The sequence below is a fragment of the Mycteria americana genome, chromosome 3, assembly GCF_035582795.1.
Source record: "Mycteria americana isolate JAX WOST 10 ecotype Jacksonville Zoo and Gardens chromosome 3, USCA_MyAme_1.0, whole genome shotgun sequence".
In the NCBI taxonomy this organism is placed as follows: Eukaryota; Metazoa; Chordata; class Aves; order Ciconiiformes; family Ciconiidae; genus Mycteria; species Mycteria americana.
Window position 1 is genome coordinate 95,994,541 of NC_134367.1, and position 26,750 is coordinate 96,021,290.

General features: G+C 33.8%; 1 protein-coding gene across 1 annotated transcript in view; it reads right to left on the bottom strand.

The window, feature by feature from the left end:
* Positions 1 to 26,750, bottom strand: part of KIF6 (kinesin family member 6) — a 171,687-nt gene that overhangs the window by 100,940 nt on the left and 43,997 nt on the right. Inside the window, exons 7-10 of the mRNA XM_075496206.1 lie at positions 24,583 to 24,789; positions 18,574 to 18,717; positions 15,216 to 15,302; positions 11,082 to 11,185 (exon numbers count right to left, since the gene is read on the bottom strand). Coding sequence (XP_075352321.1) covers positions 11,082 to 11,185; positions 15,216 to 15,302; positions 18,574 to 18,717; positions 24,583 to 24,789 — 542 coding nt within the window. The remainder of the gene's footprint in view (positions 1 to 11,081; positions 11,186 to 15,215; positions 15,303 to 18,573; positions 18,718 to 24,582; positions 24,790 to 26,750) is intronic.

Genomic DNA, 26,750 nt, shown 5'->3' on the forward strand with positions numbered 1-26,750 from the left:
TAAAATCAGTGTCAGATGAAGATGTCTCATCTAACTTCTGGAGATCCAAAATGGTTCCCTTTTTTTCCTTTTCTCTTGTATGTTGTTAATTAAAAGAAGTTATAGACCATTAAATATTTATTATTTAATGTTATTACAGTAGATGAAGCCTAAAAAGGGGATTTTTCATACGTCTCCATTCTGCCTTTTAGGACTGCGAGGTTCTGCCCTAAGAACAGCAGGCCTAAGTTATACTAATAAGAGCAAGGGTGTGCTGAAGCTTATTGCCAGAACCCTGCTGTATCAGGAAGAATAGTTTTCCCAACAGCAATTCCCCGAAGGAGGAAGAATATGAAAGTATCAAACAAAGACCCATTTTCTGTGAAAAATAGCAGTAAACAAAGAATGGGGTTTTCTTTCTCGGCGCTCATCAGAAAAAAAGGAAAAACAGAAAACATGAGTAAAAAATTCCACGCACAAAACCAATCATTTTCTAAGCCCATGCCAAAAGAACAGAATCACATCATTTATGAGATTAATTTAAAACTCATTTTGATAGTGGTCTTATACATATTAACATAGTACAAAAAGAAAGGTATTACAGTGCTGATCCAGGTGAATTTGAATCATGATACCAGACTCTGAATGAAAACACAAGCTGTGTCAAGCACAAGTCTGTTTTTACACTGATGCTGGGAAGAACACTGACAGAAAAGCAGTCATAAACAGTTGGGATGGAAACGTGTTAAACTAACAGTGCTCTCTGGTTACTGACTGTGAATCAGTCCTGAATTCTTGGTCTAGCATTTCCATCTTTATAGGGTTTTTTGCAAATAGTGTAAACACACACTGTACTGCAGCTCGCAGACAGCTTTTACTTTATCAAGTTTCTTTCTTTTCTGTTACTTTCCACCCTTCAGGAATTCTTTTTTAATGAAGCCTGCTTACCATTTAGACCACACGTAAATCACAAAGCTTTCTATCCACATTACTTCAGATTCCATGCAATTTTTCTGATAGCCTGACTCCAGAATGATTAGATGAGCACTGTGCTACTTCAGTTTTACCCGTTCTTTAAATAACAGACTTCCATATTAAAAAAAAAAAAAAAATCCCCTTCTGAATCATTCATATGTTTGCATGAACCAGAATGCAAATTACACAGCTGAAATGCATCAGAAAAGCACTCCTAGCCAACTGAGAGTATGTTTTTAAAGTTTAGAGCTCTCAATAGCATGCGGGATGCATGGTCTCAAAACACAGATTTGGAAGGACTCATTTTGACCTTGCTTTATGTGCCATGATTCATCTCTTGGAGATCTTGCCTTTTAACCCCTGATTGCTGACACTGTATATTATGTATCAAAATTAAGTTCGCTTAAAGAACAATTACTTTTGTGTGTCAACTGTGAACTCTGTGAAAAGCAAAATGGAAATCCAAGTTTATGATAATTAGGCTGCAAACAAAGAAGCTACTGAAACACTTCAGGTAATCAGAGAGGTTGCTTCAATTAAAAAAGTTTGCTTACCTAGACTTTTGCAATAGCCTTCCTATTGGTAACATACTCCATATCAATTTTTTTCTTTATATATTCATTTTGGAAATTATCTTTAAGTTTAACAATGATTTCTATGTTATTAAAAAAAAGTAACTCCACATCTCCACATATTTTATGAATCTATTTATCTAAAAACGCAGGATAGTTGAAGCAGAATTACCATTATATTTAATAAGAGCTAACCACATAAATTAGCTTCAAGTGTGCATCAGTATGGGAAGACCATGGAGATTCTAAGCAGCAAATTTTATCAATAATGCTATGGAAGACAGGCGAGAAGAGGGAAGGTATTTCCAGGCACTGTTGCTAACGGCATGACAAAGAAGACAAAGTACACACAACGCATCCGAGCTTGCCCTGAGAAAAGCTGTAATACGTTACTGATGGGTAGTGGGCATGACAGCAGTTGCCTAACACATCATTGACATGTATAGAGGATAATGCTGTATTCTGTATCCAGAAATAACTGCTTAACCTCTAATTTAACAAAAGTGGGTTAAGTCCTGGGTGTAATAATAATAATTAAGGTAACTAAATAGTGGAACTGGCTACCTAAGCCTTTGTACAATTCCCTCAGTAGATATTTGTAAGAATAGTTTTATTAACATAGCCCTGGAATAGGCTGCATTGATTTGGTGCAGTCTTAGAGAAGGGAAGAAAGAGCAATAAGTCCTTGAGTGCCTTCTGTTTCTACAGCCTGGAAGATTTTTACACATTTTTTCACTTTTAATATCTATACAGTGCTCTAACAACTGAAAAAATCTATTACAGGACAATAAAGACAAAGATCCCCTTTCTGCTACTGATTGCAATGGAATGAAAAAGTCTAAATATAATACACTTCATACTGAACCTTTTACATGTGTACGTACGAGGAAGTCAAGCAATAATAAAGTTGCATACTACAAACTCGCTGTGAGGTTCAGTTTCATCCTGTAAACTGAAAATGCATTCTAAGCCGGTCTGTAAATAATGGTATTGAGTTATACTAGCAACTGTGTTTTAAGAAACAAAATTATGGGTAAAACTAAATTAATTGCTGCAATTGGTAGACCTTCCACTATTTTTTTTTTTTTTTATTAGGAAACCTTCTGAAACACCACTTGCTTCTCAGGAGTCATTCTCGATAGCAAAGTCAGTCAGACAGATGGAAACTGAACTGACACTTCTGTCAGACATTCCTCCAGCTAGCCACTACAAAATAACTGTGGGGGAAAAAAAAAAAAAAAAAAAAAAAAGAAAAAGAACAAACCCCAAACACAATATTCTTGATGAGGTAAAGTGAAACAGAAGTAGGTCTGCATGAACTTTGATAAAATATGCAAATCTTTCTTTTATTGCAGCCCTCCTCCCAAATTATGTATTTAAAAAAAAAACCAAAAAACAACCAAACAACTTCAGGGATAATTTTCTAGTATTTTCAATTTCTTATTTTCATAGTAGACTATTCAAAGACAGAAAATAGTCCAGAAATGATTGGACTGTTTCATATAGCCAGGCAACAGAAAATATGAGAATAAGGAAATGTAAACCCTAATACGGATTTTTTAAGTCCACAGACATTTCACTTCCTTTGTTTGTACCTCAATTTGTGCACCCATGAAATAGGCAATTATACGAAGTTATCTACGAGATTCACAGACTATTAGATTACGTGAACTATGTAGATACTCTAGAAATCATGCACAAGTCTAGAATTTTTAATGCAATGACTTTACATATATTGGGATTGATCCTGCAAGATGTTAACTTAAACTTGTTAAAAGCCTCAGATAATGAGTTGGAAAGCCTCAGAAATACCATTGGAAATGAGCTGAAAGCAAAGTACTACAAACCTAAATTATTCTTGAAAACAAATGCTTCAGATTTTCAAAATTTTACCACTGCTGTAATTTGAAGCTCTTAAAGATGATTTTGGAGCTTTCTATTATATATCAAAGTTTGGAAAACTTCTGGCCTTTGAGTCAGCATAATGAAGTGAATCCTGCGATACTTCCACAAGCAAATATTATGACCTTTAGACTTTCAAGTCTCTCTTAAGCCTGCATAGATAGCAATTCTCTTAAATGGTGAAAATAAAGCTTGTGAGTAAGATTTGAATAAAGTTGTATACAGTAATGTTCCTGAAGAGGAAGTCATGATATCTCACAAAACAAAACAAAAAACAACCCAAAACCAAAGAGCCACAGACATAGTAAAAATTTTAAGTTCTCATATTTAGAAATGTAAAAAGATCAGGTGAAAATAGAGAACACAGCAATATGGCCAATGATTTACACATATGGAGATAAACTGATTTTCATAAATACTGAATGTTGGCTGGTATTTATGGGTCTAATATGAGCATGTTTGTTAGACCAAATGGTCTTTCCTAATTTTCTATTCCTAATTATCTAATATTTTCAGCAGGGCATAAGTGCTTATAAAATAATTGATAATAGAGCTAAAGTATACTCTTCCTTACTGGTAATGAATAGGAACAAATAGATTTTTTTAATACCCTGTGCATTTTGTTAATACTATAGGCAACAATTAGGATTTATATGCTGCCTCTTTACATAGCCAATAGACTGGCAACCAAAGAGTTTACCTAAATTAAGCTGGCATGGAACATTTGGATTTTTTTTTCAGTTGTATCAAGTTCAGTTATTTGAGGGTAAAATTTTTGAAAACAGGGCTTCTAATTTTGTAAAGGAATCAAGCAAACAGTATCATACACACAGATGAATGATTACCATTAAACACTTGCACTGCACAGCAGAGAAGCATACACCTGCTATTACAGATATAATCCTTTTTTTTTTTTTCTTAGACATATGGGCAAAGCCATTTTTGCTACCTCTTTATGTGAGGAGATTCTCCTGAATTAGATGGCTACAATATGGCAAACAGATGTAAAGAGTTTCTACACAGTTGAAAATCATTCATTCCAATGATGAAATGTACACAGATCTTAATCATTGTATCAGTAAGTCAAGGAGAGATTTGGCATGGACTATAAAAAGATCAAGACTGGCTTATACAGGGAAAAAAAATACCTACACTAATACTACGCATGCAAAGTTTTTGCAGAGAAGAAACATGTCAAGTAACTTGCAGAGTAGACAATTTGCTTCTTTAACAGCACTTTATAATTACAAACCAAAAGCACATACATAAAGAAATGCTACTTATTGCCATCTAATATTTGTGGCCAAAACAGTAGTCATATTCTAATCACTAGACTACATCTAAAAGTAGCAAGACAAAACTAATCTTCAGTTTATCAAAATTTGAAAAATATAAATAACTCTAAGGAGAAGGTAGCAAGAACTTGAAATAAAAAGAAAGAACATAGGGCAAGCATAAAAACTGCTCAAGGAAGTCAAAAGGACTCATACAGATGAACACCAAGACACTCCTACAGTACAGAGGAGAGAGGTAGTTTTGAAAAAATTGTGTATAGTGTCACTTACAGGTTATTAATTAGATGTAAAAGCTCAGAAGAAAAACGTTTGCAAAAAGTATTTAAAGTGCCAAAAGATGCAAACAGGTATTTAGTGCTACTTTCAGAAGCAACTTAGCTGACCAAGCATTCAGAGAATTTCAGTGAAATTCGAAAACCTGCTATGATCAGACACTTTTGAACATATATATTTGGAAATTGGCTCCAAGATTTTTTCAAATATCTAAATAATCAAATTCAACTATGCTATCTTTTCTCCATACACCTCACTAATATGAGCTATATTATATTCCATTATCTTTCTTGAAACCATGTGACATTAGATGACTGGTATACTTTTGAACATTAGAAAACAGGACATAGTACGTAGTCTCCTTTTTTTTTTTCCAATGGTAAAACAAACTTGCTAATCTTTGAAAAGAACTTTATCTCTCAATAGTTTCAATGTAAAAGGTGATCAGTTTAAATTATATACAAATTTTTTTCTACTTCTAAGGTCACTGACCTTGCAACATAACAGCAAGATCAAAGAAAAGTATTTACACTTACTTTAAGCATCCAGCTTGGGTACCTGCACTAGGAATCTGAACTTCCTGTGCTGTCACCAAAGATTTTGCGACATGTAAGAGAAAAAAATGTCCTCTAGAGAAATACATTGATTTAACAGCATTCTAAATCAGGCATCTAAGCTAGATGTTCATCTGAGACATTTTAAGACTACTTTATAGTTAAGGTAGCTTCTCTTCTCTTGACTATTGCCTGCACACCTTATGTCAGTCAGCCTGCTAGCTTCTACACAAATCCACTGTCTGCAAAGCTGTGTTGACATAAGGCAAGCTAATATACTTCTATTTCTTCCACCTTGGAACTGAAATTGAACACTGACATCAGCAAATAAGAACATTTGCTCTGCTTTGTAAATGAAACCATTTGTTCAACAGCTTAAATATGAGTAACGGTTAAAGCTCTATATTGTACAACAGTGCAATATTGTTAATACCATGATAGCATACAGATGTCACAATGTTGAAACAGAAAAATGAAAGACAGAAAGAAGTAATGAGAAATCCAGGACTTGAGTAAGATGAACAATATATGACTGTTGAAGTAAAAAATAGAAGCGCCTGTAATAACATATGTATCTGAAAGAAATAAGGTAAAGTTATTAATAATTAAAGTGCTAAGCCAGTACTTCCGGTCCTGTTCCTAGAGAATTCCAACTGGCAAGGGCTCTGGAAGCGTGGGTGCTGTGGAACACAGGACCTTGATTTGAAATCCTGACTTTCTGGGCACACATTGTAAATTGCTAGTGAGTTCATTTATAACAAAAAAAACCCCAACAAACCCAAATGATTCAAACAAAAAGGTCTCTCCCTTTTACTTTTGGCATGATTCTCACAAAAAAAAAAAAAGAAAAGAAAAAAATCATTTGAATGCCATTTAATTCTATTCTAAAGCATAATACAGAAGCTTGTGAGAGTACAATTGCTTTCTATTTGGGATGTATGATGTTATTTTCTGTATTTTTTAAAAATAGTCCAATGTGTTCCTCCTCCCCCCTCTCCCCCCCCCCAACTAATTCTCCTGCTCAAAGAAATATTTAGAGATCAGCCCTTTACAGCTGAGGAAGTAGATGGTAAGATCCAAAGCAAGCAATGCAGATTTTGGAAGCATTTTATGAACTACGTTCTGAACCACTTATGTAGTCTAGCTGAATTTTTTATGCTGTGCTTTTTAAATAAACAAAATGAGAGCAGCACAATTCATGTATGTTTAACATTTATGAGAATAAAATAATAAAATAAAAAATATGACATGGTAATATAAATGCTTACCATTTAACACAGAATTCTGAAGAAAGAATTCCAGACAGCTGTAGCTTTATTCACAGGACTGGTAAATTGTGTTGTATTATAATTTAGCATTCACAAGAAAAGTCAAGAGCATTTGTTTTCCATTTTGTTTTAAACTTAGTGAATGACAATGTGACATTGTAGTGGTTATGAGGAGAGCCTATTTGACAGATGTTTTTTTCCTTCCATTAAATGAATAATAATAATAAAAAAAATCCCTGAAGACACTTCTTTGATTTAAGTCAGGAAAAAACAATGAAGAATAAAGTACAGCTTATTCACATACTAACTTCAAACATCTAGCAATTTTAACTGCATTGAGTAGCCCACTGATTTCATTTGAAATGCCCTGAAAGTAAGCAAGTGGAATGAAGCTTATTATTCTAAGAAATGTTTGGCATTTCTTGACTTAGTAAGTCAAGAAACATACAAAATAACAATTTAACATAATATTAATACTTATTTCCAGGGCAATCACTAACACTTATTTCCTGCAACACATGTAGAGAGCAAAAAACCTCTGCATTACCGTAACCACTCTATTAGACTAAAACAATATTATTGGATCTACACATATACCAGTGGACCTAGTCTCATTTTGGCATCAATCTTCTACTGAAAAGTGCCTGAGATAAAGACTTGTGCAGAGGCAACAAAATAAATATGTCCTTAGTGCATGGAATTTTTCATTGACATGTTTTGTACCTTTGATCATCTGTATTCAGAATCAAAGAATAAATAAAGAAATTGGCACAGAATGCTTTCAGAAGATTAATTTTGCTCTGACCTCCCTTGAAATATGTATGATGAATCAGAATAAGAATTAAAACACCTCCATTTTTTCTGAGACTATATTTACTAACACTTCTCCTTACTAGTTAATTACCTTATTTGTAATAAAATTAATCACAGAAAGACTTTTGTTAAAGTTTAAGAATTTTGAAAAGAACTATGTAAACTTGGATTATTTATATATATACACACACATACATATACATGTCGAGATACAGTTTATTTAAGTTTAAACAGAAGATATCCTAACTAAGCAGAAATGTCTAAATACTATTTGAAATCCATAATGACCCTAATTATAATTTCCCCTCTGGGCATAGTAAAAAAGCATCAATCAAAAAAAAAAAAAAAAGAAAAAAAAAAAGATTATTCTGTCTGGACTCCCCTACAGTACCACTCCGCTAAGAACCCTTCTTGGGTGGCGACTCCAAATAAAGTGCAACACAGTATATTGCATTATCACCTATACCATGTTTCTTCTCCTGTTCTCTCTGTCATAACAATCTGATCCATATGTCTCCTGATAAGTAATATTATTTAGGTTTCATTATAAATGCAAAACTAGATGCAAACCACAACACAGACTTTTTCCAGTAATAGTAAATCATGATTTTATCAGCCCTCATCCTGGTCAATACTTCTGTTTGGACTACTCACTTGTATATTTATTCTTTAATGTGAACAAACTCTCCAGATAACAAGTAGCTCCAAACTCAGATGGCCAGTCTCAATAAACAGAATTGTCATAAAGATTTGCTGTGTTATGCATTGACAGACTCTAACTGGAGACAGAACACTTAGATGTTATCTGTTGATTTTCATAAATGCTCAGGATATTTATGGACAGGAGGCTCAGACAGATGTAAACCAGCATTGTCACAAATATTATCGCCATACGAAAGCAAGCTCAAAATGTATACATGTTCAAAACCACAGAAAGATATTTTCATTGAAGTAGTGGCTTTTTATACTATTATTTCGTTATACTTTCATTTGGATGTTTAGTCCACATCAGTTGTTTACGTGTGAACACTCTGCTTGCAAGAACACATACAAATGTAAAACTCATAAAACCTGACATTTGATATTTTCCCTCACTTGAACTGTTTAAAAAAAGATTGACTTATCTTTCAACATTCCATTCAGCTACAGCATATAGTATTAACAAGCCAGTCTGACTCATGTATATGACAATTATTCTCCAGTAGTATCTTTTGCTCTCTGCTTGAAACTATGCTACCCATAAAAAACTCTGTATATCCAATTCTTTTTTCCATTTAAAGTCTATATTAAAAATAATGATCTTTGAACAAGGCCATTATATGGCATTTATGACTGATGAGGTTAATTGTTTGAGGTCCTTCTTGTTTATTATTGATCTTCAGGAGAAGTATTGTATCTCGGTCAGCAATACTTAAGTTTTTTTCTGTATTTTAACTGCAGAGCCTTTGTTCCAAGAAAGAACTTATTTCTGAAACAATGAACACACATGCTACATAAGCCTGAGTTAACATAAATAAATGATAAATTTAAAAAACTTAAAATTTTGTATTGCCCTAATGTAGCTGAGGCCCTTGAAAGTTATTTCTCCTTCTGTGTCTTATTACAGGTAGAAATTCATTGAAGTCTCCTCCCTGCTTCTTTCTGGAGGAATGGGATGCAAAATTCCTTGCTACGGTCTCAGAAGCAACCTTTTCTGACAATTTTTGTAACGCGCTAGGTATTGTGCTATATAGATAAAAAGGAAAAATGTACAACTGATACACTTTTTAGTCACACATTTCTGAAACAAGGCCTCCCAGATGTATGCTGTAGTGCAACTGTATGCAGATGGTACGTTCCTAGTTTTCCTTTGCATATTCATATTAAAAACTTTCATCAACTGTGAACCCATTTCCATTTATAAGTCTGCCATTTTCATAGCAAAAAGTCAGGTACGAAATCTTAGGAAGTAAGATTCATGGGTGTGGCCTAAAAAACCAAAGTGATTTCCAAAAACCCAGTTTCCCTGTACGAATTAAACAGCAAACAAGACCACAGTGAAAAATTTGTGTGACAGATTTTTACAATAATGTTAGGAAAGTACATATTTAAATGAATATATAGATTATTTAAGTATATCTGAATAAAGTCACTGAGAGTCACTAATCTTCTGAAGGACTAGTTCTGTCAGATTAAAAAGAAACCAGCTAATAAGGACATTTAATTTTGCATGTAAAGAAAAAGAAAGATACTTCTCTGTTCTTGTTGCTTCTTCCATTTTCTTTCTATGGCTTGATTTTGTCACATCCAGTGCTACCCTGCAATATTCTTGGTGCATTTGACTCCCATACTTTTGGGCAGAAGGATAAATAAATATTAACCCAGTAGGAAATAAGGGGACGTTTCTGGTTAGAAGATTATACTGGTAACTGCCTATGTTGAAAATGACTCAGATTAACGGTGTAAAAGAAATAGATACATAATGCTATCTAGCTCCTCATCCTTGATACGGATGTCATTTAGTTTCTGAATTAAAACAAAACAAAACAATCAAAACCAAGAATTAAGAATGACAACAATCTACATGAGAAACTCAAGGTTCAAGGTAGCAGCTTGTCCTCATGTCTCCAGAACCTCCTGGATGTCAGGGGAGATTGTTAGCACTGGTAGTTTTCTTCTGGACCAGTTCCAAGAGAAATTAAAATAGGACTAAGAATTCTCACAGCTTCAACTTAGTTACCATTAATATACTAACCAAACAAAATCTCTAGGCAGTTACTACTTTCTTTATACAGATGAGGTACAGATACTAAATAGGTCCATCTTACAGAAGCAATTAATTTTTCAAAACTGGGAATTGAATTTAGTTATTGTGAACATTTAGACCTAAGTAAATATTTCTACATTATACATAGAAAGCTCTTACATCCTGTACTGATCTGTTACAAAAAGCTGTAAGATGTTACAACACTTATGTGAATTAATCATGCATTTTCAATAGCATGGTCAGTAAAAAATTTGAATATTTGCCTTTTAAGACATTGATTAATTGTGTATCAGAAAGGCAAGATTTCTCTTGGCCTATGTCAAACTAACACTGCAGCAGGATACCTCTCAGCACAATGAATATTTCTTGAATTCTACTCAGATCGTATATCCAGCTTTGAGAGAGACTGTTTTTTTATTCTGCACTATTATACAACACTTCTTTTTGCCTGGCATCTGACAGGCATTCCCATCCTTTGCGTTTACTTTACTTCACTTCCTCAAAGCTGAGGCTGCAAAAACACAGCCAGAGCCTCATAAGCTTTTCATGGAAAACTGCCATTCTAACCTGGCACCTAACTTCACTTTATTATTCACTCAGAGAAGTTTAAAACTCTGAGATGAAATTAAGTACTTATGCCAACAAAGAAACTGATTAAAAGTATCACCACAAAAGAAGAAAATGAAAACAATGTAAGCCATTACTGAAGTAGCTCTTCTTGTGAAAGCTCTGACGTTCTTTGCTTGCCAGTCACCAGCGCCAGCTCATCCTTCAACTCCTGGACCTCCTTTCTCAGCTGGACAATCATCTACAAACAGCAAGGCATAAACCAAGGATCATCTACAAATTAATAGCTAGTTTATGATTTTTGCATTAGAAGGCTAAGTTTAGGGAAATAGTATACTTTGGTGTTCTCTTTTTTTAAACATCTCTTTTTTAAAAACAGTCCAAATGCCACCACGCACTTTTTTTCCTTTTCCATTTATAAAAACAAGAAGAGTCTTCCAATCTCAGTAAATTCTATGTGTTAGAAGACACAGCTATACAGAAAGAATTCAACAGATTATTTGCAAAAGAGAAAAATAATTTGCCATAGGAATAAAAAGAACTTTCTGACTCATTAGTTTTGCCTGTTAGTAATGAAAACACATTTAAAATAGAACTGATGTCTTTGTTAGAGAAAGGACAACTACAGACCAAAAGTGATTTTTTTTTTTTACCTTCCCTTTAGAAACAGAAATTCCAAAGCAATATCTTAGTATTTTAATCTTAACTTTTTTTTCATGTAACACTCCACTCTTACTAGAATTATGGCATAGTATAGGATGCATCAGTTGCTAACAACAAATGAATAGTATGAATCAACATAATGAAATTAAATTGCATGAATGAATAGTAATGATTGAGAAAGTGACTTGGAGAACTGTACTAGATTTTAAAATTCTAATAGCTCAGTATTGGAACCTGTATTTTTGGAAAAAATGTCTGTATAAAACCCATATTTTACAAATCATTAGCCTCCCAAGGCCAAATTCTACAAAGCAGGGACAATATGCAAATCCTTAAGTCTAAAACATGAATGAACAAGTTCTTGGATACTTTATGATTGATCATTTTAACGATGCATCGCCTTATAATGGCTCAAATGTATTAGGAGTCCAATTATATTTTTAGATGGATATGAGTATACTGATTCCATGTGCAAAATAAGTTTCTAAGAGAAAAATGTTTTCAAGGAAAAATGAATCATTCTTGATTGCAATGCACTTTCTAGAAATAAGATTGTTGAAATTGATGACACATTTTCACTGGATGTTAAATTCCTTCAAACATTTGTATTTCTTTTAATGTTTAAATTTAACCACAACTTCCTAAACTTTGAATAAGTATTTTTACTTTAAAAATAAAAATATTCTAAACATACATATGATTATGTCTTTTAACTCTAAACTTAATGGTAACACATTATTATTATAAAGTATGAAAGGCAAACTTACAATATTTTATTTAAGAATCTGTTAAGGTGGTGAACTGTCAATTACAGATGTTGCAAGAGTGCTTCAAGAATATTGCAGGCCAAACATTTTAACCTGATTTTAGGCTGCCTCACTCTGGTGCCACACTCTGATGCAGTCTGTGCCAATTACTGAGTCAATAAAATAAAATTTGGGGCTGGAGTATAAAAAGGCAGAAAGCTGAACTGATAGTACCATCCCTGTTCAATGTTAAAATTTGTTAGCATGATTAACCTCAATCTGAGAACAACAGAAATACCATTTTCAGGATATGGATAAAAGATTGATTTTCAAGTATTATTAAGACAAACAAAAATCTACATATATTTTCATTTTTATTTTTAAATGAATGCCAGAGGAGATTAGATTTAATTCAGGCTCAACAGTTTCGTTTTCAGTTTAAACCAAATCCTTAGGTCATGAGCGAGAGAGGTTCAAAGCTGAGTTGCTTAAAAAGTACAGTGGGTACAAGTTCATCTTCTTAGTAAGATACACAGTGAGGAAGTCTCCATTATGAATAAAGTTTACACAACAGTCAGACTTAACTCAGATCTATCAAGACGTATTATGCACTCCCTTTATAAAGCATGCATTCAACTTACAAATAATAAATACTGCAAATAAATGGCATTTGATTTTATGAAAAAATCATAAGTCCACCACTTTATAATCAGGTTGCACCCTGGGAATATACTTTAGGTAGTTAAGATGGGCAACAAATTCCACAATGAGCTCAGAGCCATATAAAGTCTAGGTACCTGTATTCCCCTGCCTTTTCCACAAGAGGGGATGGCTTTCTAACTCTCACGAGTCCACTTTTGCTTTACTTGCTAAATGATCCTGCAGAGCGAGACATACCAAACTCGTGGAGTATAGCTCCACAGGATGTAGTAAATGTTCAGGAGCCTGCATGTGTTCCACCTCAATCAAAGGCTTCTGTGGCCACAGAAGATATGTTTTGCATGATTTGCTACTATAAAGCCTACATAGGAAAGAAAAAAAAGGACAGACAGACAGAAATGTAGTTGTTGTTCAGTGCCTACTGGGGTTTTTTGTTTGTTTATTTTTTGGCTGCCTTTTTTTTTTTTTTGTGATGCTGTTACTGTTAGAAATTGTTTGGAAAGAAAAATATATAATATAATAATAAAAAAAGAAAAACAGCAGAAAACCTGACAAGAATTTCCTGTTCCCTTTGAACTTCAAGGACAAGAGAAAATAAAAGCGCAGTCATTAACAGTAACTGAAATATATTAATTACCATCAAGTAACAATGAATGAAATAATCAACCATCTAATCCCCCAATTTTTAGACAACAAATGCTTCTTATGTTAGATAATCTAGCATTCTGCAGTCTAGCATTCAAGAGGAAAGCATTTCCTAGCCACTTCAGAAGGTCATATGAGAACAAAATACATAAAACGTGTAATTACAAATTAGTCATAAGAAATTTAGAAATAAGGTAATAATTTTGCCCATTAAAAAGAATGATGATGCAATTAGTATATCATAAAAACATACAGGACCTCTGAAATTGGAATATTTCATTCTGATTTTATATTCTTCAGAGGTGAAAAGCTACAGTTCAAATTCATAATTCTGTTGTTAAAAACTATGTCTTAAATATTGATTGTTTATATATAAACAGAATAATATAATAGCTTAACCTGAACTTATTTTTCATCTGATGCCTCTGTCACAGTGACAGAGCACATGCTGAAATGCATCCATAGTTCTTTCTTCATTATATCCATATATGCAGCTTTGGCATGACCAGTGTAACATCAGTCAAACATTTCCCATATCAGAAAACATCTTTGATAAACAGCATGCAACCCAGCTGATCTAGTAGCTATCATTATCTGCAACACTATGTTGAATTAACCAATCCTTAATAGGTGTACTTCATATTTACAAAGGAAATAAATTTTCCAGGTAATGCAGAAAATTACATTAAATAAACTAACACAGGCCTCTTCATATAGTAGAACTTATATGACATAGCACATCTTCAAACAAATCTGGTATGTAACAAGCTAGAGGCATAGAAAATCTTTCAAAGGAAAGACTAACCAAATACTAAAAAGAAAAAACAAAGTACATTTTTGTTATGCACATTAAAAGAAGAAACTAGTTTTCTTTATGTGGCAATGCTTTGTGCTTTACCAATGTAGATTATTACCTCTATCCTTCTCTGTACTTCCTAAATCCCTGATCCATTCTGCAGAGCTCCTCTGCTGCTCTTTGGGCTGTGAACATCAGCCTAATGCTTTAATGTGGAAATCCTATTTCTACATCTCATTTACTTGTCTTCCTTTTTTCCTAATGGTAATTTTACCATGTTCTTTCTTCCTAGCTAAAATGTTCCTTGGACCAATCTCAAGGAAGGACTGTATCTGTATGTTTCTTAGCTTTGTAATACACGAACTGTTTCAGTGCAGCAGTGTGCCTTCATCAAGTGACTAGTAATCTTAGTAGATTTTTTAAAGACTTTTAGGGACATCCAATTATCTGTGACTATGATTTAGAAACTAACACCCCAAAAGAAGTAACACAAAGACAATAATGAAAGTGACCATCGCTCCTCAGATGCCTTAAGAGCAGAGAAAACCTTTAGGGGTTTTATAAAGGTCCATTTAATTATAATTATGTCCAAAAGAAAAAAATAAAATAGTAGTTATTTTATAGAAAAAATTGGAACTTGCATCTAAAAACAATTTAATGGGATGATTCAGTATAAAATCCTCAATATCCATTTGACTGCTATTGATTATGAAAACTGAAAACAAGCAATCTCCTTCCCTCTGCCACCAGTCAACTCTCACCAATCTGGGGTCAATTTCTTCATTAAGAACTGCTTCATTCTTAATAAGAGCAACTCGCTGTGCAAATCTGCAGGTTGATATAGATTCCTGGAAGAAAAAAAAAGAAAGAGAGGAAAAAGAAAAATTTCAGTTAGCTTTGCACCAGGTAAGTAGAACAGACTGCTAATGAAGTCATCAAACTAAGTTTCTGGTTTTTGTATATTTTACAGAACTAATCTACCATTTCATATTTCAAAACAACAATATTCAAGGGAAATTAGGTTAGCATATTAATGACAGTGACATATAAAACTGTCAAATCATCGTACATATTTTATTGACCTAGTCAATCCCCTGATCAACTGTATTTCAAATGAGTCCCCAGCTGGCACTAAAGGATAAGCAAGCCATACTATTCAGAAGGTAAAAACTTTTGAATGATGACAAAAAGAGAAAATTAACTAAACCCAATTTTTTTGTGAAAATGGGACTAGAGAAGCCTATGTAAAAACTCTGAAAAGAGATGAAGAGAAGAAGAGTGGAAGTCTAGGACAAATGAGAAACAAGCTGGGAGACTTGGAACTAGGAGGCATACAGGAGAACTATGATACCAGATAAAAAACTGTCAGATGAGCTAAGGTGAGGTGCAGGAGGACAGGAAGGTAGGGAAAAAAAAAAAAGAAGATACAAGACTGAGGTTGTGGAGGAAATTCTGTGACAACCAGTGTGTACTCCCATCTAGGGCACAGAATGAAATCGAGGATCCTGAAGTATTGTTCCGTCCTTTGAGACCAGCCGATACTTACATGCCAGACCCTGATAGAGAACTTATCTACCCAATGAGTAAAAAGCTGGCAATTGTTCTCAGTTAGGTCAAAGAATAAAACATCATCCAGTAGTCTTAGAAGTTCCAATGATGCTTGATAAACTGAATGATAAAATTTTCTGAGATGTGCCAGTCTGTATTTAAAATGTAAACATTTACACATAACCCCTACGTTAAGAGAACTTTACTACTGTTACAGACTTGTATCTCAGAATCAAAGTATTTCTGCAATTTTCAGTCCTCCAACATATGCAAATACCAATTTAGATATATGATCATATACTCCTTTTTCCACAGGACTTCTGTCTCTTTCAGCGCTCCATGAAAGATACTAGTGTTTATTGCCAAAGAGATAATGTATACATACAGAATCAAAGAATAGTTTTCAAGGAAAGGAAAGGAAGTCCTTACAATTAAGAAAGCTGCAGATAGTCTTAGCTGGACTCTCTGTTTGCCTCTGCTGTACAGTTCCTATGCTATGATGATAGCTAATGTGATTTTAATTAATTTCTATACATATATTAAGTACAATTATATGTACAGTACACATATATACATTTCCACCAGACCTCTTTACCCTGTTCAGTGTGAAGCATATGTTAAATTAATGAGTATCTAATCAAGTCAGTCTTCAATGTTCAATATGTAAGCTTACGTTCTATTTATTCTATGCCATCAAAATGGTAATCAAAGCTGACAGCTACTAATTTCCTGATCATTTTTTCTGCCATGCTTATCGTTACAGTACCTGAGGGCTTCACAAAAATTAATTAATTAACCCTCTAGGTATTGCTTTGCTTCAAGTAGGTGGAATGACTACACTTAACAGAAGGGAAACTGAAGTCAAAAGTACTAAAAAAAAAAAAAGATGTTTGATTATTATATGATCTTTTGTTCAAAACAGCTTCCATTCAACTTCAGTTACAGCTATAATAATTAATATATCTACAGTTCAGAATCAACATCTTCTTTCAAGCACTCCACAAAACTAGCACAAAAAATGTGATGTAGGCGATGTGAAAAGTTGTATACAAACTCTTCGGTAGAAGTAGGAATATAATCCAGTTCTCTAGTATAATATTCTATTTGTCCTCTTCATGAGAGTGCCCTTTCTTACTTTGAATTCTCTGCTTCATTGATTTCATTGCAAGAGACAAAGCTAGGTCCTTAAGAAACTTGCTTTTATTACACAACTTCAATTCATACTGGGGGGCAATTCTGTCTTGTGCGTCCTTTGTGAATGAAATGTATATCCAATGAAAAAAAAAAAACAACAAAAACAAAAAAGCAAACCAAACATAATGATGCATAATGACTCACAGAATTCCCAATTAAAATTCTGCATGTATCCTAATTCTGACATTTTCTAATATTTAGTAATTGACAACTTCTGTCCTAGTATTACTCACATGTATCAGATTTTGGGGAGCAGGGTAGGGACTTTTTTATTTATTTTTGGAGAAGAAGGTCTGTTGTGTAGATGGTATATGTTAAAGCAAGAACAGGAAAACTGTCAGTAGCCTACTCTGGATAATTGCTTGGGCTAAATATTCCCAAAATAGAAACCTAGATCACAATGTGAGATACATACACCTGATGAACTGATATACGAAAGGGTGCCTATGCCACACACCTAAAAAAACCCCAAACATTAACAAACTTATCCAGTTGCATATGTAACTAGATATCATGCTTGCATAATTATGTGTTTACAAGTCTGAACAATCTATTTTCATTTAAAAACAAAGTCCATTTTCTAAAGAAAAAAAAGTCTTGATTTAGATGAAGTATGGTTTTAGTATAATGCCTTCCACTGTATTTCAGAAAACAGGCTTAATAGGTTTTTTTCTTGTTTATTCACATTAGAACGCTTTGATGTTATGGAAAATCATGAAATAAATAGATTATAAATGGCTTTGAGCAGTGTTCTATGTATTCACATTGCAACATATTTTGGTAAAAAAAGAGAAGACAACATCACTATATATAATTCCAGTGCAGGAAATTGGTGAAGGGAGATAAAAGTATTCAAAAAAATTCCAAAAATCCCAAATCACCCCACCCAGTTTCCTCTCCCTGCCAATGAACTCTCCAGTTGTCTACCATACTCAATGAAATCTCGACTCCAAGGAAGTCTACAGAAGTTCTGCCAAGGCTTTCAGTGTGATCCATAATCTACTTATAGATCTTACCAATATGTCCTGTGGAAAATTCCTTGGAAATGCCCTTTCATAACTCAAAGATTTACTCATCAGGAAAACAGTAAATTTAAAAAAAAATAAAAATGGTTCATTACTAGGTGCAAGTTTTTTCCCAACTGCTCCTTGACTTGAGATTACTTAGAGAAAAGCACATTTCCTAAAAGATTTGTCTACATCTTACTGCAATTTTCACTGATAAAATTATCTCCTGAAAACAAGGTTAAAACATTTTTTTGTAAGGATAAGCATAAAAGCATACACACTTGAATTGCAAACTGCAATAAAAGTCAAAAGAGCAGTATCTTTAGAGAAGAAGAAACATTTTTGTTGAAAATAGATGGAAATAACATACATCTATGTTTCTTTTGTCTATAGAAAGCGTTGCTATCATGGTAGTCATGCAGTTTCCTCCCAGGCTGTCTCTTAGCACTGAGGTCATCATAGAGTTTCGGTAAGGAATGTGGGACCGGTTTTTCTCTGCAAGGGCAATTATTACCTGAAACAATAATAAAAATGGAAAAGACTTTTAAATTTACGTGTCTATTAATGAATGTCACAGAGAGAGAACAAAAACAATCTGCTCGGGAACCTAAACTTCTGATACAACAAAACTATGCTCATGCGCCCAGTTAGCTGCAAACCCACTGATTTTATTGAAATAATTTCAACTTAAATTTCAGACTGTTTATATGTCTTTGTAGGAGCTGGACCTGAAAACCAAATAAATTTAATTTTATCATACCCTAGCTTTACAGCCTCTCGGCAACATGGAAACTGAACACAATAAACTAAAAACCACAGACTTTCCTAAGACACAGGAACTTACTGAAAATCTTCCTCATATTTTTTCTATCATAATAATAAAGTATGGATAGTATTCAAGTAAAAAATTCCTTAATATTTGCTAAAGCATGCTTTTAAAATTACACATTCTTAAAGCACATGGTTCTTAGAGGGGCCAATACGTTTATTTCTGAGAAAATGCCTTGAAAAGTAAAACACAAATAAAAGGGTGCATGATTACAATGTACTGCTGGAAAGAAATAATTCAGTTTAGAATATATATGCCTTGGCCAAAAAGGAAATGGTACACCTACTATTCTCAGTTTGCTTTCTCAGCTGTTTATATTATGGGACCTAATTATTATTAAATAAAAAGCTAGATTACCCTATGATCTGTTGTGATATAAAAGATTTGAACTGTTAACTGGCCAAGCACTGTACTGAAAAACTGTAGCTATACGAGTTGTGCGAGCTATCCTAAATGATTAGGAGTTGTTTTTCCTTTAATAAATGTTACACACCAGCATATATTTTGTTTATGTTGCACTTAAGAAAATTGTTATTTTAGAAAATTTAGTAGCAACTTTTTTGTTGGCACTAGTTTCTCTTAGTGGTCTTCAGAAAGTTAAAATTTCTTATTACTATAAATCTTACACTGGCAGCCTTGAGAGGGACGAATGCATAATATGAAAATTACTGTCTTTAAAGGAATCTGGAAACCCATTCCTGGATCAAGGTTTTCAAATCTCATGTATTACAACTTGTTAGATGGAAATATGTTATATCTCTGTTAGTTCATAATATTGCATAGGAACCTCATAGTAGTCTAGCGTCTACATTAATAAGCAGACTCCCAGCCTCTGCCACACCACGACTACAATCTGAATAGATGAGATGGGAAAAAAAGCCAGAGGGAAGAGATGTTATTTCCATTAGAAATAGGAAATGGGAACTGTGTACCAGGAAGTTCATTTTTTTCAAGTTCATGCAGGAAGTTTGTAGCTCAGGTAGAATTTGACTGTCCCACGCTGGCACTGAAAAGCTATGTGACCAGCTCTCATGATGCAGAATCTGCTGTACTGTCACTTGACAAAGTCATGTAACACAGACGATGATGGCTTTAAGTTCATTTAGTAAAACCTCACCTAAATCACTAAACCAATCTTTACAATCCAATCAAGGAATGTGGAATAGAAAGAGGAGAAATCTGAAGGAGAGGGAAATTACGTTCTGTCACAAAGTGACAGAGACTACCTTTACAGGATCTGAACCTGGATCTTCTAACAGCCAACCAAATGCGGTAATCAGAAAATTGTCTCACTTTTACACGGTCAAAAAGAAGGTGTTATTATCCTTTTGATGTAAAAAAAGGTTGGGTTTTTTTTGTTTTTTTTTTTTTATATATATATATATTGGTAGATCTAAGCTTAAAAGGCCTTAATAATATTACTGAACCAGCACTGTAATATGCTGATTTAAATCAACATAATTTAAGGCAGAAAGGTTAATTTTGAGTGGGACAAACAAACCAATTTAAGACCTAATAAATTTTTTAAATGTGGAAGCTGTCAGAAATATTGTCACTTTTTGTAAAATTGCATCCTATATGAAACATAATAGCATAGAGCAGGTGCAATCACTCACAAATAACTTCACTGAAACATTTGGAAATATTGTTAAGCATAAAGGAAGGCCTGAGACTCACAAGTGGTTACAATATGATCTGAAGTGTGCCTAAGAGTCTCTGTCCCTGTCCACATCCTTTGTGCAAGCAGTAACTTCATATAGGGAATAGATTTGCATCAGTACCTCATGCCAACAGGCAGCCAGGACATGTTCTCAGAGCATCCTCAGGAGATGAGGATTTTGGGGTGCATCACTTGCGGGTACAGAGCTATCAGCTACATCTATATCTTGCAGTTTAGTGTATCACATGCTCTGAAGCCATATGCCTGCTCAAGAGGTCTCTTTTTTTTGTCCTATCCATCTGCAGTCACAAGACCTCTGACATTGCCTTTGATCCATATCCAGAATACTTCCAGATTCCTGCCCACACCTCCCCAGTCTTCAGATTTCTGTCAATTAAGTCTCCCATCCCACCTCCCATTTCTAGTAGAGTTTATCAGCTTAAGCTCTGGAACTGACAGCAAAAAATCCAAACTCTACTGCTTGTGTCTTGTAGTTAGTTACAAGAATTTTTACTGTTTGGACAACATATGCTTGTCTCCAGTATATACTACAGGTCTTGCTGGAAATAATTCACCCAAAAAATAATGATTTGCTAATCAGAAACAAATGCAGGTATTTCACTTTAAATTATTAGTGTTACATTAGAGTATATAATATAGAGTAAAAAAGTTCCTGTTTTTTCTGTTACTCTAATGTCTGTATATGTTAATTAGGAAACAACAAAACCAGAAATTACCTTTTCTATAGGATGTGAATAAATCTAGCATTTGACGGCTGGCAGTGATTTCAAATTTTATTAGCAAAAACTTTGTAAGTGTGGGTAGCAATCTTTCACTAACCAATAAAACCTTTTGGCATTCCCTAAATGGAGCACATGTTAAATGACAGTTAACAGGCATATTCATCAAAGCAGTGGGAACATTGTATTCTATTATTTTGGGGAAATACATATAGTTCTAATTCCACTATAGTGTCAAATCATGTGGCTGTATCACTGTTAATTTGTAACTCTAAATTTGGTCCAGGGTACCCTATGTTGTGTATCAGAAGGGAGTATCTACACACACACACACAAAAATGCAATTGTAATTCCAGAACATGCTACTACATCTTACAGACAACAAAAGCTACCCAGATATGGTAGTGGGGACTTTTAAGAGCACCTATGCATCAAATTGCTGTGGACACTAAAATTGAATTGTCCCTACTGCCACTGTAGATCAGCTGCATGACACTATCTCATCTTCATTTTGCTCTAGGTATATAGGCCACTGGGAGAAAAAGTGCAGTTGATTTATTTGAAGACTTTTTAACACATTGCGGATATTTAACAAGTAGACCAAGTGTGATAACACAGAACTGTGTTCCCATTGTCATCTTGACACAAATCATTTTACATGACTATTTTATTATGCAAGGTGTTTAGATATGGCATAACTCAACACTAAAACACCAGTAGATAATTAAATAGTTGAGCATGTAAATAAGCTGATTTTGAGGAATGCTTGTACTTTAATATTAGTCATTGCAAGGTCAGGATTGAATGGACCAATTCCTACTGAATAAAAAGATATTTTTAACTGTCTTCAGTGGTCTTTTATTCAGTATTAGAGAATATTTTTATTAACAAGATGCATTCCCAGACAGAAGCCAACGTGCTTATCTCCAACTGTATTTATTCTAAAATACAAGTTAAAAGTTGCATGACAAAACATTACTATTTTAGGTTTCTACAGCACTTCAAACCTGAGTATCTCAAAATATACTACACAGATTATTAAATTCAACCTCACAGAAGCTCATGCAATGTTGCATTATAAATACATAAAAATCATACAGTAAATAAGAAGGACCCTGAGTACAATTTGTATGATTCTGAAGAGGTCTGTTTTAGAATCACTTACCCTTATCACTTCCCATGAGTACAACTGAAATACAGACATTTTTCTTCAAGGTAAAATTTAAACAAATGAGGGGTATGAAAAAAATTCAGTATAGTAAATGACTGACTGCCACCTGCTGTGCCTTAAGCTTCTTCTTTTGACAGATGAAAAGTCTCTGATTGTAGATTAAATGAAATCTAAGAGATTTGTTCTTGTTAACAGATAAACACAAACCCCCAAAATGAAAAATATTCTTCCCAGTAAGTGGAACAATCAGTTATATTTCCTAATTGTAATTTTAAAGAATTTTCACATATAGACACCCACAAGATTTTCTGTTTTAATGGATTTCCTCAACTGTAAATTTTACTAAATAACACATATACTGGAGTATAAATTAAAAGGGACAAATCTGAATTTTAGAGCATTCTTTCCTCTCCCCCCCTTTTATTCTCGCATTAAATGACAGCCTCACAGACCTGCTATTGCTGTATACAAAAATTTTTAAAGAAGTCTTAGGAAAAAATACTGTATTCTCCAGCAGAATTCCAAAACCCAACAAATTTCTGGCAACAGGAACAGTATTTACTGTACTGTGAAAATAATATTATGTATTCAATCTTAGAAAGAACTTCATTTCTCTGACAGGTGTGAGATCTGAAATCCACACTTGAAAATCTTCAGTGATTGCAACTTAAGAGCACAGCATCCACAAAATAGATTTCATTGATTGCCAAGTGCTTCTTACCCTTTCTTGGTGTTTTACAGCATTAGAATACAAAACATCACAGCAGATCAGGCAGACTTAAATGTAATGTGCACTAAGTTTTTATAAATGAGCATAAATGTTTTTTAGCAATGCCACAAATACTAAGATGAAAAGAAATACCTGAAAAGAAGGAATGCTATGGAATACAGACAATGCCTATAAACCTGGTGGAAAGAAAAGAAGAGATACTAGAAAAGAAGATATTAGTGAGTGTGAACAGCCTTCACCATCACACTTATCACATTCACAAAAATTATAAGGATCCTAAGATGCAACATCTTATTTTTCTAGTCGTGAAAGGAAAATGATTATATCAGATCAGTGGAGGAAAAAGAATTAAAACCCCCTAATAATAATAATAATAATAACAACAACAACAACAATAATAATAATTAATAATAATCTGTTAGCCAAACCTTTGAACTGGAATGCTTCATCTTCAAAGTTTCCATTCACCACCGCTATCTTAACTCATTCTTTGTTTCTTTTTTAAAAAGTTTAGTAAAATTAGTCAGGATTAATGTACTTTCTCAATATTTGCCATTTCCAAAGAGGAAAAATAAAAAGCAACAGTGAAAGGAGGACAAGGATTTTAGTATACCTTAAATCAATAGGCTAAACCTTTTTCAGTAACACCAGCTGAATGATATAGATTTGTGGAGATTTATTATTATTATTGCAGTTGCATCTATGAGTCCTATTGGTATAAAACCAATTATGGTAGTTACTCCATAAATACATTAGCAAAGGTAACTCCTGTCTCAAAGAGATCGAAGATTCATATTGGTAGAGGAATAAAACAACATGAGAGAAGAGCCCAATATTTTATCATATTACAATGCTTGGACCAAATAAAAACCAATCACTTTATTTCAATGATTCTTGAGGGATACATCCTCATACCAGCTGTGGAAGGGGGAGAAGATCACAAAGAACATTTTTAGCAGAAATATAGCTGCAATCTTGGAAATATCTTTAGTATTCCAAATAAAACAAGAAAACTATTTTTGAAATACTGCCCTGTATACCTACCATAATCTTACTGTTTAATTGTTAAGCTTTTCCTAAATTAAAATATGTTATTTCAAATGAAGAGCTATCAACTCAAACATTTTAAAAAACTGCAATAAATATCCTAAGACTAACTGAATATGAGAATTAAGATTTCCAAAACATTGCACATTTCTAAACAGGAATGTAGTAAAGGGAGAAATGTTTCACTCTATTCCAATTTTACCTGTTCCAAATAATGTAACGACAGGTTGATATATTTGGCTTCTGTCAGTAAGTGACCTCCAACTCCAGTCTTCGCAACACGCTCTGATCCAGCAAGATCTACTAAGTGTAACTTGGAGCGTCGGATAGTTGCAGATCCAGGCTCCTTGCTGGAGATGTGAATAGTGAAAATGCAGTGAGATCGGGTTGACGCTTGATTCATTGGTGTCTACAATGAAAAGAAAGGAAGAGTCCTCCATGTTCATTTAATAAATAAATTTAGCTTTTTATAGCTCAATAATCTGGCAATTGAAATCACCTATCCAGTTTTTTAGCTGTTGCACCTGTAATAAATATGCAAGAGGAACCTAGAAGGATTTACCTGGCACTCACATTCTGGCCAAATACTTGGATAACTTTGAACTGGACAAATTGTACTGCAAGCAACCAAGCAACTATCCTTGTTCCAAGAAACTCTAACAGTGAGTACATCAAAAAAGCAGCTTGCCATACTATGCTGAGGAATACTAGAAAAGGGCACCTTGATCAGAGGAAAAGTTACTAATTCCTGGTCTCCAAAAGGTTATCGATTCCCCCATTGGTAAACCCATTTTTAATTTTTTTTTGCTAGATAACTACTAGTGTAACTAAGGCTAGGACTTCCTATAAGGCTTTAGACTTTCACATATTCATTACTTTTATGAAAAAATTTAACTTGGCAAAATCAATATCAGAATTTTATGTGGCATGACAGTTTTCATAAAAGGTTTGGCTTTAAATATATTTATTTGGAATAGCTGCTGCCATACTTCCTTAACTAGACACATGGAAGTTCTTGGTCAATTTTTAGAGATGCTCAGCTTTAGTATGACTTTAGTGGTGTTCCCAATATATTTGAAATGCAGAACTTTAAACAGCTCTCATTAATCTTAGATTTCGAATGACCACATGCCGTTAGACATGCACCTTTCTTTTCTTAAACAACATATAAAAAAACCTTTAAGCATCTAAAGCCTCTTTCATTTAGTTTTATCAAGCTGTTGTTGGAAATTTAAAACTAAAATAATTCCTTATTATCCTCATGTTATAAATAGCTAAAGCTCTAGAATATACATGGAGATTATAGGTTTACCATACAAGTAGTATTTTTATTTATAAACTATAACAAGTATGACTACATTGTTATCAGAGCATAAATACTTGGCTTGCAGAAAAATAGGGTAGTGAAATAAACAAATAAAACAAGTAAATATTATTGAGTTAGCAACTAAATCTGTACTTATTTATAGCCGTTTAAAAAGATGATTAAAAAATCCTGGTTAAATTGTATACATCAATCTCTTGTCTATACTTTATTCCTCTGTTATTCTAGAGTAATTATTTATCTAGGCATATCCTGTGATTCAGACTAGATATACCAACATATTGCTTTTTTTGCATAGTCTGCTTCGGTATGAAACATTCTAGATGTTAAAATAGCCTGCCCATTGCAAGTGTTGAAGGTGGTGTCTTGTTAAACCAAAAAGAACAGCTGTTAACAGAAAGACTGCAAGCTGAATATTCCTTTACCAGGAATAATATGAACAGCTTTACCTCTTGGTTGAACTGTCTCCCCTTCAATTTCCCAATATTTTTTTCCAGCCTTAATAGTGCCAGCACAACTGAACTGTTTTTGGGAACTGATCCAGCTCAAAGGAAAAAAAAAAAAAAAGTCTGCAAACCATAGATATTTGACCTGGATCAGTTTCCTGATTCAGTCACAGCGTAGCTGTAGAAAGCAGTTCTGCTAGAATAATTGAAAATGGCAGCATATGGTGTGTGAACAAGTAGGTGGTGTGCAGGAATAGTGTACGCCTGTAGTTGTTGGTGAAAATTCTGTAATGAAATTACAGCCTTAGCACTACTTTATTTTGGGCTGCTTTACCTAATAAAGCCAAACTCACAGGGAGAAGGAGAAGAGTTTTGAATATTGGTTTATACAGATGAGGAATTTTGGAATAATATAGGCAAGCCACTGGCTCTGCTTAACTGCCTGGTTTCTATGGATCATTTCACAATCCTGTGAAATGAGCATCAGAGCATCAGACCGCAGTCACATGCTGTGCTGTCTTCAGAGGCAAAGCTGAACAAATGAAGGGGCAGTGAGTTGTAGCATGGGAATGAAAATAAACAGGCTCAGGGAAAGGTGTC